The 14,983-nt window shown below is 41.6% G+C and overlaps 1 protein-coding gene and 1 long non-coding RNA gene across 7 annotated transcripts in view; one reads left to right on the top strand and one right to left on the bottom strand.

Moving 5' to 3' along the window:
• The window catches only part of arid3a (AT-rich interactive domain 3A), a 97,235-nt gene extending 83,977 nt beyond the window's left edge, over positions 1–13,258 (bottom strand). For all 3 annotated transcript variants that reach the window (XR_010969560.1, XM_068016471.1, XM_068016472.1), the window contains exon 1: positions 12,490–13,258. Coding sequence is in view for 2 of the 3 variants with exons in the window: in XM_068016471.1 (XP_067872572.1) it covers positions 12,490–13,176 (687 nt within the window). In the remaining variant the exon portion in view is untranslated. The remainder of the gene's footprint in view (positions 1–12,489) is intronic.
• Positions 12,505–14,983, top strand: part of LOC137351729 (uncharacterized) — a 28,438-nt gene continuing 25,959 nt past the window's right edge. For all 4 annotated transcript variants that reach the window (XR_010969562.1, XR_010969563.1, XR_010969564.1 and 1 more), the window contains exon 1: positions 12,505–13,212. This is a non-coding gene — a long non-coding RNA (uncharacterized lncRNA). The remainder of the gene's footprint in view (positions 13,213–14,983) is intronic.

The raw sequence follows: 14,983 nt of genomic DNA, 5'->3' as shown, positions 1-14,983 counted from the left end.
TCTTAAGAATGATCAGAGCGGTGAACAAAGCAGTTAATAAAGCATAAAAACAGTTCCGAAGAAGGGTCACTGACCCGAAACGTTAACTCTGCTTCTCTTTCCAAAGATGCTGCCAGACCTGCTGAGTGGTTCCAGCATTTCTTGTTTTTATTTCAGATTTCCAGCATCCGCAGTATTTTGCTTTTAAGTTAATAAAGCATATTTATTATGGGCTCCTGCGCTTTCTAGTCTAGTCTAGTCTAGAGATACAGCACTGAAACAGGCCCTTCGGCCAACCGAGTCAGTGCCGACCATCAACCACCCATTTATACTAATCCCATATTTCTACCACATCCCCGCCTGTCCCTATATTTCCCTACCACCTACCTATACTAGGGGCAATTTATAATGGCCAATTTACCTATCAACCTGCAAGTCTTTTGGCATGTGGGAGGAAACCGGAGCACCCGGAGGAAACCCACGCAGACACAGGGAGAACTTGCAAACTCCACACAGGCAGTACCCAGAATTGAACCCGGGTCGCTGGAGCTGTGAGGCTGCGGTGCTAACCACTGCGCCACTGTGCCGCCCAAATTTATAAATTGAGGCAGAGTACAAAAGCCATGAAGTTTTGCTAAACCTATATGAAACACTAGTTCAGCCTCAGTTGTCCATGATATCTAGAAACACATTTTAAAAAAAACAGGCGGTTAGGATTTGGAATGCACTGCCTGACAGTGTGGTGGATAGAGATTTAACAGTAGCCTTCAAAAGGGAATTGGATGATCACTTGAAGGATAAGGGGAAAGAGCAGGACTAACTGGATTGTTCATTGAAAGAGTTGGTGTAGACTTGAGCCAAATGGCCACCTTTGTGCTGTACTATTCTAGGATTCATATTTTAGGTGACATATGCAAATATTTGCATCACACTTTGGTGGGGACAACCAAAATGCTGTAATGTCTTGACAAATTCCCTGGGAAAAGACAGCATTTTATTGAGTCAAAATATCTGTAGCTTTTTAATCAATCCTCACAATCACAGCTGGGTTCTGATCTGCAACCTGAAGAACAATGCAAGTGAAAACGTCACTCAATGTTCAGATTTTTGTGATCTTAAAGGAAAACAGTTTATCCTTAGTAACAGAACATGACTTTGTGCACCGCACACTATGATGCCCTAACCTAACAGAATATAGCGTCATCCAACACCATGAGCAAAATCATGAAATGGATATGTAAAAAGGGGTTGTCAGTTTTATTTAATTTTATCCGAACCAGGAATATGAGAAAGATCCCAGTTATGATATTTAAATGCTGGATAGAATTAAGACATATAAAGATTTAAGAGTTGTTGCACAAAAAAGCAAATAAAGCTAACTGGCAGGAGCTTTGGCCATATGGTTCAAGGAGCTGTCAGAGTTGCATATGTCAGAGGAGATAGAGGCCACAAATATTGACAGAAGACGACAGTGCTAGCAAGTGGCACTTAGTCAGCAATAACCTGCTCATTGATGCTCAGTTTGAGTTCTGCCAGGGCCACTCGGCTCCAGACCTCATTACAAGCTTGGTCCAAACACTGACAAACGAGCTGAATTCCAGAGGTGAAGTGAGAGTGACTGCCCTGGACATAAAGACAGCAGTTGACCAAGTGTGGCATCAAGGAGCTCCAGCCAAAATGAAGTCAATGGGAATCAGGAGAAAACTCTCCACTGGCTGGAGTCATACCTAGCACAAATGAAGATGGTTGTGGTTGTTGGAGGCCAATCACCTCAGACCCAGGAAATTGCTGCAGGAGTTCCTCAGGGTAGTGTCCGAGGCTCAACTATATTTTATTTAGAGATACAGCTCTGAAACAGGCCCTTCGGCCCACCGAGTCTGTGCTGACCAACAACCACCCATTTATACTAACCCTACAGTAATCCCATATTCCCTACTACCTACCCACACTAGGGGCAATTTACAATGGCCAATTTACCTATCACCTGCAAGTCTTTGGCTGTGGGAGGAAACCGGAGCACCCGGCGAAAACCCACGCAGTCCCAGGGAGAACTTGTAAACTCCGCACAGGCAGTACCCAGAATTGAACCCGGGTCCCTGGAGCTGTGAGGCTGCGGTGCTAACCACTGCGCCGCCCCTTCAGCTGCTTCATCAATGATCTTCCCTCCAACAGAAACAGGGACGTTTGCTGATAATTACAGTGTTCTATACCATTCGCAACTCCTCAAATACTGAAGCAGTCTGTTTCCATGTGTAGCAAGACCTGCGCAACATTCAGACTTGAGCCGATGTGCAGCAAGTAACATTTGTGCCACCCAAGTGCCAGGCAATGACCACCTCCAACAAGAGAAAAGCTAAACACCTGCCCTTGACATTTAATGGCATTACCATCGCCGAATCACCCACCATCAAAATCCTGCGGGTTACCACTGACTAGAAACTTAACTGGCACAGCCATACAAAATACTGTGGCTACAAGAGCAGATCAGAAGTTGGGAATTCTGCAGTGAGTAACTCACCTGCTTACTCCCCAGATCCTATCCACCATCTACAAGGCACTAGTCAGGAGTGTTGATGGAATACTCTCCACTTGCCTGGATGAGTGCAGCTCCAACAACTCAAGAAGCTCAATACCAACAAAGTCAAAGTAGTCCGCTTGATCAGTGCCCCATCCACCGTCTTAAACATTCACTCCCTCCACCACCAGTGCACAGTGGCAGCGATGTCTCCTAGATAGAACTAAAATAAAATTGTGCATTTCAATAAAACCCATGACCTCTACCACCTAAAAGCACAAGGACAGCAGAAACATGGGAACACCACCACCTGCAAGTTTCCCTCCAAGACACACATCATTCTGACCTGGAACTATAGTGCGCTCTTTCACTGTTGCGGAGTCAAAATCCTGGAACACACTCCCTAACTGCATTGTGGAAGGGACCACATGGACTGCAGCGGTTCAAGGAGGCAGCTAACCATCTCCTTCTCAATGGCAATAAGGGATGGCCAATAAATGCTGGCCTTGCCAGTGAGGCTCACATCCCACAAACGAATATAAACAACAAAGGACTAAGGGTAGAATCAAAGGTAAGAAATGGTATCTGTCAGATTTAAAAGAGACATGAAGAAATTGTATATTTAAACAACTGAGAGGAACAAGATTTTCACTGGCCCATTAACAGTAAGAAAGAGGTTCAAAGGGTAAAGATTCAGTCACTACACTTTGAAAGGACTAGATGTTTTGAGCACTGAGGAGCAACCTGAAGGAAGCTAATGAATCAATACCAGAAAAGGTGGGTAGGGTTGAATGAGTGAAGGATGTCATTGATTTGAAAAAGACTGAGGAAACAGCTTCCAAGTAAATGGAAACAGTTTCAGGATTAGCCTCAATTCCAACACAGAGCAGTTTGAGAGGAAGTTACAAAACCCTGAATATAGCTTTGGTATTATGACATGGGTGAAGAGGGTTAAAGTATGGAATACGGACACCAATAGAATAAACAACACAGAAATGTTGACAAAATATTCAATTCTCCTTCCAATTGTCAATACTGAAAGGCAAATTCCACTTTATTCTCTGAACTTTGAAAACATCCATATATGGTACTGCATGTTTCTAACCTTGTTAAAATGCAAGCAAAGAATGGTCTGGAGACCTCAGAAAAGGAAAAAGAACTTTTTTACTTCAAGTTGAATAGCGAATCACCGGATGACTGAAATTTTAGTCAGCTTCATTCATTTGAATAGGAACACTGTATCATGTACATTGTAGCTGAAAAATGGAAACTCGAATGTGCACTAGGCACAATCAGGTCATGCTGGACATGCCATAAAAGGGCAACTTTAATAACTTGTACACAACAATCAGCATACCGTAACAGGAATGAGTCAACCTGAAAAGAATTGTTACAAGAGATACTGTTTCCCCGACTAAGCTTGCTTGGTTGAAAGTACTTTACATTGGTTAAAGTATACTTTGAATAAATGGAACTTTGCTTGTGAACATATCGTCCCAAGTTGACTGGTTAACAATGGCAATTTGTTTAGAAATATACAGCGCTGTACTCTGTCAGAGATTTTTGAAAATATCCAGTGATCGCAGACAATTCCCTGAAATATTCAAGAATAGAATAATTAATATAGGTAACAAGATCACCAGTGAAAAACAACTATATCCCAAACCATACTAGCAATCAGAAATTAAGCCATAACTTGCAAAGTGATGAATAATTTAGGAAATATTGACGTAAATCCAATAGGACACTTCCATGGAAGTGTAAGAGGGATCAGCTTTCTTAGGAATTGGGTATTCACAAACAAACTTGCAAAGAGAAGGAATGGTAAGAGAGAATGAAGACATGGCATAGATCACGGGAGGCATACAGCCAAGAGTTTTTTTTTAAAAGGGGAAGAATAAAACTTGATATCAGGCTTAATAGTTGAACAAAATGGAGCAATGCAGGGAGGTTTTTACCAGTAACGATCTTAAAGTTTGAAAAGAAAGTGAACCAAAAAGTTCATATTTCTTTTTAAGAGCTGGAAGTTGTACTAAACAGGAATGAAGAGGTGGGAAAGGAAGATTCACAGAACTTGATAGAGACAGTTAACATTACACCAGCCTATGTTTCTTTTTGACAAAGTATGCTTAGCATATTTAATTTAGGATTTACAGAAGTTTCAAGTAGAGATAAAGATTATGCTTCAGACTGATCAAGATGCTAGGTCTGATAATATTCTTATGACAGAGAGCACAAAGATAGACATGACTAAACCAGGATGCAATTCCAAATCTGGCTGAAAGAGAAAGGTGCAGCACGAGTCTGTCTTTTTTGGTTTGCAATGTAAGATGACTTGCATTTATACTGCACTCTCTCAGGACATCCCAAAGCTAACTAAGTTAAAAGGTGTAGTCATTACTGTAATGTAGGAAATGTGACAGCCAATTTGCACAGGCACACTGTCCAGAGATGAATAATGCACAGGAAATGAAAGTTGTACTAACCCTGGGGACAGCAACCACAATGATCAAATATAACATGATCCATGATTCAGATATAGCAAAGATCAGGAGTTAAAAAAACAATTTAAAAGGGCTGAATTCAAAAAAAATAGGGAGAGAGACAACTAAAGCAAATGGATTGGAGAGGGTTGCTCATCAACATTTCAGTAAAAGACAAATGTAACATCTTTAGAAAAGGAATAATGCTGAACATATTGGATAAGCAAACTTGATCCTAAATATGGATTAACCAATAAATTAAAAATGAAATAAAGAGGTAAAATGGCCTCTACAAATCTTGAAGAATAGGTTCACTGTGGCATAAGAGGCATGTCATAAGGCTGATCAGAGGAGCAAGGTGATCTGAAAAAAAAATCATAGCCACGGAGGCAAAACATAACACTTTTTTGAGAATTACAAAAGCATAAGGGCTGTTAAAGAGGGCATTAAAAGATGGAACACATTTAAAATTTAATAGTGAGCATGAAATAATCATATATTGAATGATTGCTTCTTCAAAGCATTCAGAAGGGAAACATGAACAATATGCCCTCTCCTAAAATACCAAGACAAAATTCATGACTTCAATATAAATTAAAGTTCTAGAGCTGAAAGGGCTTAAAACAAATAAATCACCAGGGTTTGGTAGTGTTTATTCAAAGTGCTGGAAGACAGTAGGGAGACTTGTGAGTCACAAAATTACGAGGGAATCAACACTGGGGAGTCGATAGTAAACTGGAAGCAGGCTATGGCGCCCATATTCAAAAAGTGCAAAATAGGCAAAGATGACCACAAATGAATTAGTCTCACTTCAATTTTGTGAAAATTAGTGAAATCAATTATCAGGAGTAAATTTAAGACACTGTGCGAGAATCTCGCAGCAGACAACTTTAAAAGGGGAAGACAATGCCTATCCAACCCCCTTGATTTCTTTGAGGAAGTAACAACTTAAGTGGACTGCCTTACAACATTTGTGTGCCTAGATTTCTGAAAATTCATTTGATAAAGTTCCACATGAAAGGTTACTTTGATGCTCCAAGTTGTGGATTTGAGGGTAACATTTGGAAATGGATTAGACATTGTCTAAAGGGTAGAAGAGTCATGTTGTGCAAAGGCTCAATGCTGGAAGCAGTAGTATTTTTAATTTGGACTCAAAAAGCACAATGTAAATTGTCCTTTGCAAATTTGACCAGTCACTGGAATAAGTAAAACAAAACGTGAGTGGGTAGAACCATGCAAATTAAATTCAATGCAAACAAATGGAATGTACCTCACATTGAAGGAGAAATCGCTACTCATGATTAGTGTTGAAATAACTATGTATGATCAACAAAGCTAATAGAATCTGAGCGACATAGTTAAAACAATAGAATACAAGTCAGAGGAAATTATCAAACTGTACAGCGTTCTGGTCCGAACACAGCTTAAGTATTGTGTCCAGCTCTGGTCACTAAAAAACAAGAGAGACATTCAAACACTAGAGCAGTACAAAGAAGAGATTAATCCCTCATGTCAGTTTTCCCTCCTTGTTCAAACCTAAGAGACATGGGCTTACCAACCTGGAAAATAGGTGACTTTATAGAGATCTCTAAAATAGCTAATGGAATGAAAAAGTTAAATTGGAATACTACAAATTAAACTGAGAGTAGGTCAAGAGGACATAGGTGTGAATTAGCAGTAAGTAAATTTAGGACTATTGTCAAGACATCCTTCACATGATCAACATTTTGATCAGTGGTAGAAGCAAAAACCCTGGAAACAATTAGGAGAACTGTAGCTTCTTCCTGGGTGAATTAATTAACAAAGAACAAAGAACAGTACAGCACAGAAACAGGCCCTCCAAGCCTGCGCCGATCTTGATGCCTGCCTAAACTAAAACCTTCTGCACTTCCAGGGTCCGTATCCCTCTATTCCCATCCTATTCATGTATTTGTCAAGATGCCTCTTAAACGTCTCTATGGCACCTGCTTCCACCACTTCCCCAGAAGCTAAATGGCAATTCTCACTCCTAAAACCCGTGTGATACTATGAATAGTGGCTGCAGAGCATCAACAACGTCTCAAACTGCCACCATGCCTTATATCCAACTTCAAAAATAAAGTTATTTACCTGACAGTTGTCCAAATTAATGTTTTAATTTTCTTATAAATGTGCTTATAAGTCTATTTTTAAAATCAGGCCCGCTAGTTTCAAGGAATATAAGAATAGGCCATTTAGCCTCCCCGAGTCTGTTCTGTCATTTAATTAGCTCATGGCTGATCTGTACCTCAAATCCATTTACCCATCTTTGATCCATATTCTTTGAATTCAACTAGATTAGTTAGATATGAGCTACCCATCACAAATCCATGCTGGCTCGCTTTGATCAGCTCATACTTGTTCAAATACTCAGTTACTCTGTCCCTAATGATAGATTCAAGTAACTTCCCTATAACTGACATTAAACTGACAGGTCTGTTGTTCCTGATTTCTTCCTCCCTCCTGCCTTAAATAATGCAATGACAGGCAACCAGTTTCTAAGCCTGTCTGGAAGTTCATTAGGAAGGGAAAAAAGCATATACAAATACACCAACATTCCACAATACTGTTATATTGATAGCCACAATTTAAAATCGATACACCTGTTGATTTTCATTTACACTGTCCTGACACCAGACTGAAATAACAAAACAAATTTGACAGTGAATAAATTCAAATCAAAAGTTCAAATTCCTGGTGTTAAAATTTCAAGTTTGAAGCACTACTTCAAATACTTTATGTATTAAATCACAATTCATCAATTCTCTTTCTAAATCTCAGTTATACAACTACTTTTAACCAACATTCTGATCTCCATTCATAATCATAGTAGTTATATGGAAAAGTAGACATCACAAAACATGTCATTAGATACACCACAGTACAAATCGTAGACTGCCTGGGTTCGTAATGATTACCCAGAATTACACATACAAAATGTAACATTTTAACTTAAAAGCTCTTGTTGAAATTGTACCAGAATCGCAGATAACTTTTGGCTTAAGAAGTTCAGCGACTCTAGGTTTATGACTTTAGCTATAGAACAGGGCAAACTGTCTTGAATATTTGGCAAGGGTCCACCCTGTATTTACATTCTTGCTGCAGCCATTAACATAATCTCCTAAACCTCAACAAATTTATTCCATAACATTTGCTTAAATGGTGCCAAATATATAAACCACTAAATGGTTTGGATGGTTTCCAAAAAAAACCTGGCAAACTCAACTTTTGATCTTTTGCCACAAAACAACTGCTTTTGAAATTTCATACAGTATGCAGAAGCTAAAATTACATTATGCTTCAACTTTTTAAATTACCTAAGTGATACAATATTCATAACTCAACATATCAAGAAAATACTTTTTAATAAACAATTTTAACCAAGACAAAACTGATCAACATATAGCACTTTTCAGTTAGAGCTGCACCCAGGAAAGATTTGTTTTGGTTTAGTTAAGAGGTAAACTCAATGACAGAAGGTTGCACTAATCAAGTGACTTAAGTGGAATACATTAATCAAATCACCTCAGTTACATAAACTATATATTGGAACTTATGAATAAATCTTCATACGAACATACGAATTAGAAGCAGAAGTAGGCCACTTGGTCCTTCGAGCCTGCTCCACCATTCAATAAATTCATGGCTAAACTGATTACTCCACATTTTCACCTACCTCCGATAACCTTCCACCCCCTTGCTCATCAAAAATCTACCTACCTCTGCCTTAAAAATATTCAAAGACTCTGCTTCCACTGCCTTTTGAGGAAGAGAATTCCAAAGACCCACGACCCTCAGAGAAGCAAATTTCTCCTCATTTCGGTCTTAAATGGGCAACCCTTATTTTTAACAAAGTGATTCCTGACAACGCAGCGGCCCACTGACGTCATCAGAGTGCACCAAGCTGCGCATATGCGCAGCTATATCTTGCCAGGACTAAGTGGCGCATGTGCGGGATGATGTCACCGCGCAACGCCAACATCGTCGCTTATCCATGCCAGATCCATTTTCGCACATGCACAATAAAGCATCATCGGGCATCCAGCTCCCCCACTTGGCTGGAAGGAGGGGCTGAATTGGAGACTTTGAGGCTAGCGCTCGATCCCGATCACTCACTCCCCCCAACTCTATTCGTTCCCACCCCACTGGCCGCTCTCCCCCCTCGGCAACTTGCTCCAAGCCTTAGCCGCTCGCTCCAGACCTCGCTGCACCCACCCCCAACTCCCCTGGCCGATTATTCCCCACTCCTCGCTTCGCCCCAACCCGCTCTCTGGTCACTCACTCCCCGCTTCCCCGCCCTCCCTCCAGCCGCTACTCCAGGCCACACCACTTCCCTCCTCTCGGCCACTTGCTCCTACGTCGCCCCGCCACCCCTGGCTTTTTCGGGTGGCGTGCGGAGACTGATCAAACGTGGGAGCGAGTGGCCAAGAGGAGGGAAGCGGCGCAGCCTGTAACTAGCGGCTGGAGTGGGGAGGAAGTGGGGAGCAAGCGGCTGGAGAGCGGGAAATAATCGGGTGGGGGAGTGAGGGGGAGCAGCGAGGTCTGGAGCGAGCAGCTGAGGCGGGGTGGGGAGGAGGGGGAGCGGCCAGTGGGGCGGGAGCTAGTAGCTGCGTTCGGGTGAAATCAGTCCTGGTCAGTCATATAAACAAATCACAACGAATTGGCAGCACATTTTATACTCTGCCCAATTTTCTTCTCCATTGATCCGGGTGCCAATTCGCTATCTTCCAATGGAAATTAAATCATAATATTCCTTTTGTATTTCATAGGATTACTGGAATATTAAATGAATCTGAGGATTAATATCCTATAACTACACAGTAGCATATTACTGGGCTTCCATCCAACTTAATATAAGGTTAGTTTGCTAGAACGATCTAGCTATAAGCATTTCCTGTGATAAATTGAGCAGCGCTATCTTTAATCATGGCAGCTGTTTGAAAGTTGCAGACACTGACGTTCCAGTTGAAGAGCCTGCATTCGTGCATGTGTAAGTACTACGCCACCTAGTGGTTACATTGTCAGCAAACGCAGCCTATTTTTAAACAGTGACCCCTAGTTCTAGAATCTCCCACAAGGGGCAACATCCTTTCCACATCCACCCTGTCACGACCCCTCAATATCTTTTATGTTTCAATCAAATCGACTCATACTTTTCTAAATTCCAGCGGATACAAGCCTAGCCTGGCCAATCTTTCCTCGTAGGACAGCCCACCCATTCCAGGTATTAGTCTAGTAAACCTTCTCTGTACTGCCTCCAATGCATTCACATCCTTCCTTAAATAAGGAGACCAGTACTGTACACAGTACTCCAGATGTGGTCTCACCAATGCTCTGTATAGCTGAAGCATAATCTCCCTACTTTTGTATTTAATTCCCCTCACGATAAACGATAACTTTCCTAATTACATGCTGTACCTGCATACTAACCTTTTGCGATTCATGCACCAGGACACCCAGATCCCTCTGCATCTCAGGGCTCTACAATCTCTCACCATTTATATAATATGCTTCTTTTTTATTCTTCCTGCCAAAATGGACAACTTCACACTTTCCCACATTATACTCTATTTGCCAGGTCTTTGCCACTCACTGAACCTATCTATATCCCTTTTTGGCCTCCTTATGTCCTCTTCACAAGTTACTTTCCTACCTACCTTTGTGTCATCAGCAAATTTAACAACCATACCTTCAATCCCTTCATCTATGTCATTTATATAAATTGTAAAAAGTTGAGGCCCCAGCACAGATCCCTGTGGCACACCACTCGTTACATCTTGCCAATCAGAAAATGACCCATTTATGCCTACTCTCTGTTTCCTGTTAGCTAACCAATCTTCTATCCATGCCAATATGTTACCCCCCACACCATGAGCTTTTATTTTCTGCAATAACGTTTGATGTGGCACCTTATCAAATGCCTTCTGGAAATCTAAGTACAATACACCCACCAGTTCCCCTTTATCCACAGCACATGTAACTCCCTCAAAGAACTCCAACAAATTGGTTAAACATGATTTCCCTTTCACAAAACCATGTTGACTCTGCCTGATTACCTTGATTTTTTCCAAATGCCCTGCTATAATGTCTTTAATAATAGCTTCTAACATTTTCCCTAAGGTAGATGTTAAGCTAACTGGCCTGTCGTTTCCTGCTTTCTGTCTCCCTCCCTTTTTGAATAAAGGAGTTACATTCGCTATTTTCCAATCTAACGGAACCTTCCTCAAATCTAGGGAATTTTGGAAAATTAAAACCAATGCATCAACTATCTCACTAGCCACTTCTTTTAAGACGCTAAGATGAAGTCCATCAGAACTTGGGGACTTGTCAGCCCGCAGCGCTAACAATTTGTTCAGTACCACTTCCCTGGTGTTTGTAATTTTCTTGAGTTCCTCCCTCCCTTCCATTTCCTGACTTACAGCTAATACTGGGATATTACTTGTATCCTCAATAGTGAAGACTGATGCAAAATATCTGTTCAATTCATCTGCCATCTCCTTATTATCCATTATTAATTCAGCTTGTAAAACTAAGAAAAAACATATTTTTAAAAGTGATGGTAATCATGCATGTGCATATCTGCTAATTTATTTATTTTTATTTAGAGATACAGCACTCAAACAGGCCATTCGGCCCACCAAGTCTGTGCCGACCAACAACCACCCATTTATACTAATCCTATATTAATCCCATATTCCCTACCACATCCCCATCATTCTCCTACCACCTACCTACACTAGGGGCACTTTACAATGGCCAATTTACCTATCAACCTGCAAGTCTTTGGCTGTGGGAGGAAACCGGAGCACTCGGCGGAAACCCACACAGTCACAGGGAGAACTTGCAAACTCCGCACAGGCAGTACCCAAAACTGAACCCGGGTCACTGGAACTGTGAGGCTGCGGTGCTAACCACTGCGCCATTGTGCCGCCCAAATTACTTGCAAACATTTTTTCCAATATTAATTGAGCCCCTGCATGACAAATATTAAAACATAATTATTTGCAAAGGTATCAACTTTCACCTCAGCAACTCAGTACAAATATTAACTGTCACAAGTTTCTGCAAATCAAATTCTTTGCGCTGATTATTTGTCCAAAATATCTTTCAAACACACAAAGGGAAGAATGCAGTTTACTGTCCAGTATATTAACAAATGGCATCTAGGGATTACATACTGGATGTAGTCCTGTATGCATTTATTGCAGAAGCATAACACATTGGATCTGGGGACATACGTCAATTACCAACTCCTCCTAGTCTCCCTCCCCCACCTTTCAACATTTAAAGAACCACAGCATATTTGTATGGTTAAATTCAAAATTAAACCGATCTTCAGATCATTTTATTAATGCAAAAATCTAAATTTTAACAAAATAACATTGCATTCTCTTTTGGAATATACACGTACATTTAAGACTTTAATCGTATGATGCAACCTAAGAAAATACAATAATTTTCCAAATATGTACATTTTATAAGTCTTGTAAATACCTGTTTAAACTGCTCCTCATACGTCCACTCGGCCTGATCCTGGACTTGCTGCATCTGCGGGTGTGGCTGGTAAGGGAGCCCAGTTACAGGGCGCCGCTGCCCGGGCAGACGATGCACCTCACCGCAGTGGTCCACCCCCCGCACTTCCTTTACTCCGCTGCCCCCTTCCTCGGTCATCTCGTCCTCAAATTCTTCCTCTTCTCCCTCATCCTCAGCAGCCATGTCTTCCTCAGACCCTAAAGGATCGGCATAACGCTGCTCCGCCACCTCCTGTTCCTCCTCTCCCCGTTCCATCTCTTCTCCCCCAGACAGGGCCTCGCTGCTTTCGGAAAGCCTCGGGCTGTCGCCTCGTTCCATACCCAATTCCTCTTCGTCGTCTTCGCCGCCGCGTTGGGCCGAAGCGTCAGCCCCTGCGGCAGCCGCCGCTGCTCTCATGGCGGCCAGTGCAGCGGTTTGCTGTGCAGCAATCTGCTGCTGCGCATTTGCTAGGACCTTGTTGTCGATGGAAGCCTCAGCCGTTGGTCTGCGGGGCTCCATTTGAATTTGTTGCTGCTGTTGTCGGGCCTGGAGCTGGAGCCGCGCGCTCGGGGACTGCTGCTCGTGCTGGTGATGCTGCTGCCGGGCCTCGAGCTCGAGCCGCGCACGCTGCTGCCTCTGCAGGTTTTCCATCACCGCCTGCAACTTCATGGCTTCCTCAGCCCCTCGCCCCCTCTCTGGTCGCTGGTGAGTAGCCTTGCTTTCGCTCTGTTGGGCAGTTTGTGAGGGGATGATGAATAAGGAGCAATAATCAACTGGCGACGATGACTGATAGAAAGACTCAGTCAATACTTTTAAGAGTCTCAACAACTGGAAGGGGGAGGGGTGGTAGGGGGGTCAGAGAGATTCCGCAACTTTTCGTATAGATTGGCATTCAGGTGTTCAACGGCCCCCGAGGCGGAAAAAAGCCGTTAGAAGTAATGTTGTAAGACAACATTTCACATCCGTGGTAGAGATAAATGTTAGCTGATTTTTTTTCTAATTGGCTGGGTGGCAAGGAATTCAAAAAGTCTCTTGGGAAAAGGTATATAATTCTGCTTCTTGAGATGATTGCCTGTATCACATAACCTTGAAAGCAGTAAACAACACAAATTATACACAACAGAAAAATAAATAAGAAAAAAACTGCAACTGGTGAAAAATAAAATGAAAGCAGAAGTGTAGGGAATTATGTATGTCAACATAAAAGATAAGTTAATATTTCAAGTAGAGATTCTTTATCAAAACAAGGAAAGAAGGCAAAGGATATTTAACCTGTCTTCTCTTTTTGGACTTCTAAGGATTATATATTTCCTGTTTTTACTCCAGAAAAAAATAACCTTTGTCACATCTTGAGTTTACAATTTCTCTTTTTTTGGCCATTTTCCCTTTTGACTGATGTGCTGATTCCTGCTGGAGCAGTGAACAGTTCCACACACACCCTCTGGTACTTTACCCAAATGGTCATGTATGGAGCAAGACATTGGGAGTAAAATTGGTCTTCGCCAGCAATGTGGAAACAGGTGATAGTGAATCTGCAGCCTATTTTTCAGTATGTCTGATTTTGTTTTCCATTGACTCCACTGAAAAGAAAATCGGAGGTGGTGTAAAATGGGCTGCCAATTTGCTATTGTCCATTTTCGCACTACAAGCAAAGACCAGTTTCTATTAGTTGAATGTTGGCAAGCTGTTGGATGTGGTGGAATTGCAGCTGAACCCGATTTTGTCCTCAGCATGTACACCCAAACACACACTTTCCCAGGGAAGGTGTGGATTAGATAGCATTCAGGATCGAAAACAATCGAGGCCTGCCCAGGGATAATAAGACCAAATTTGTGTCAGCCATAACTCAGTGAGCAGCACTTTCACCTCTAAGTTAGAAGGTTGTGAGTTCAAGTCCCACTCCAGAGTCTTGAGCACAAAAATCTAGGCTGATGCTTTAGTTGGAGGTGCTGTCTTTTGGATGAAATGTTAAACAGAAACCTGGTTTGCTCTTTCAGGTGGACGTAAAGGATCCCATGACACTATTTCAAAGAAGGGCAGGGGAGTTATCCCCGTGTCCTGGCCGATATCTATCCCTCAATCACTAAACATCACTAAAAGAAAGATAAATTATCTGGTCATTATCACGTTGCTGTTTGTGGGAACTTGCATTACAATACTTCAAAAATACTTCATTGGATGTAAAGCACTTTGGGATGTCCTTAGGTTGTGAAAGGCACTATATAAATCCACTGGGCAACCAAGTAATCAAGGAAAGCCAAATACTTTCCTCCTCAGTAGAATAGTTGTGTTATCTCATCCAAAAACAATGATCAATCTAAAATGTCAAAAGTCATCTGTTTCTTCTAGGCATTAGTTGATAATATTTGGCCAACACACATGAAATATGAATGAACCTAATATAGCCATAGAAAATACTTTATAGAAATCAACCACACAGGAACATTGAGCATGAAGTATGAACCGATGTGACAAA

This window comes from Heterodontus francisci, chromosome 36 (genome assembly GCF_036365525.1).
Source record: "Heterodontus francisci isolate sHetFra1 chromosome 36, sHetFra1.hap1, whole genome shotgun sequence".
Classification (NCBI taxonomy): domain Eukaryota; kingdom Metazoa; phylum Chordata; class Chondrichthyes; order Heterodontiformes; family Heterodontidae; genus Heterodontus; species Heterodontus francisci.
The sequence above is the reverse complement of the archived record's forward strand: the minus strand, read 5'-3'. Positions and strand labels throughout refer to the sequence as shown.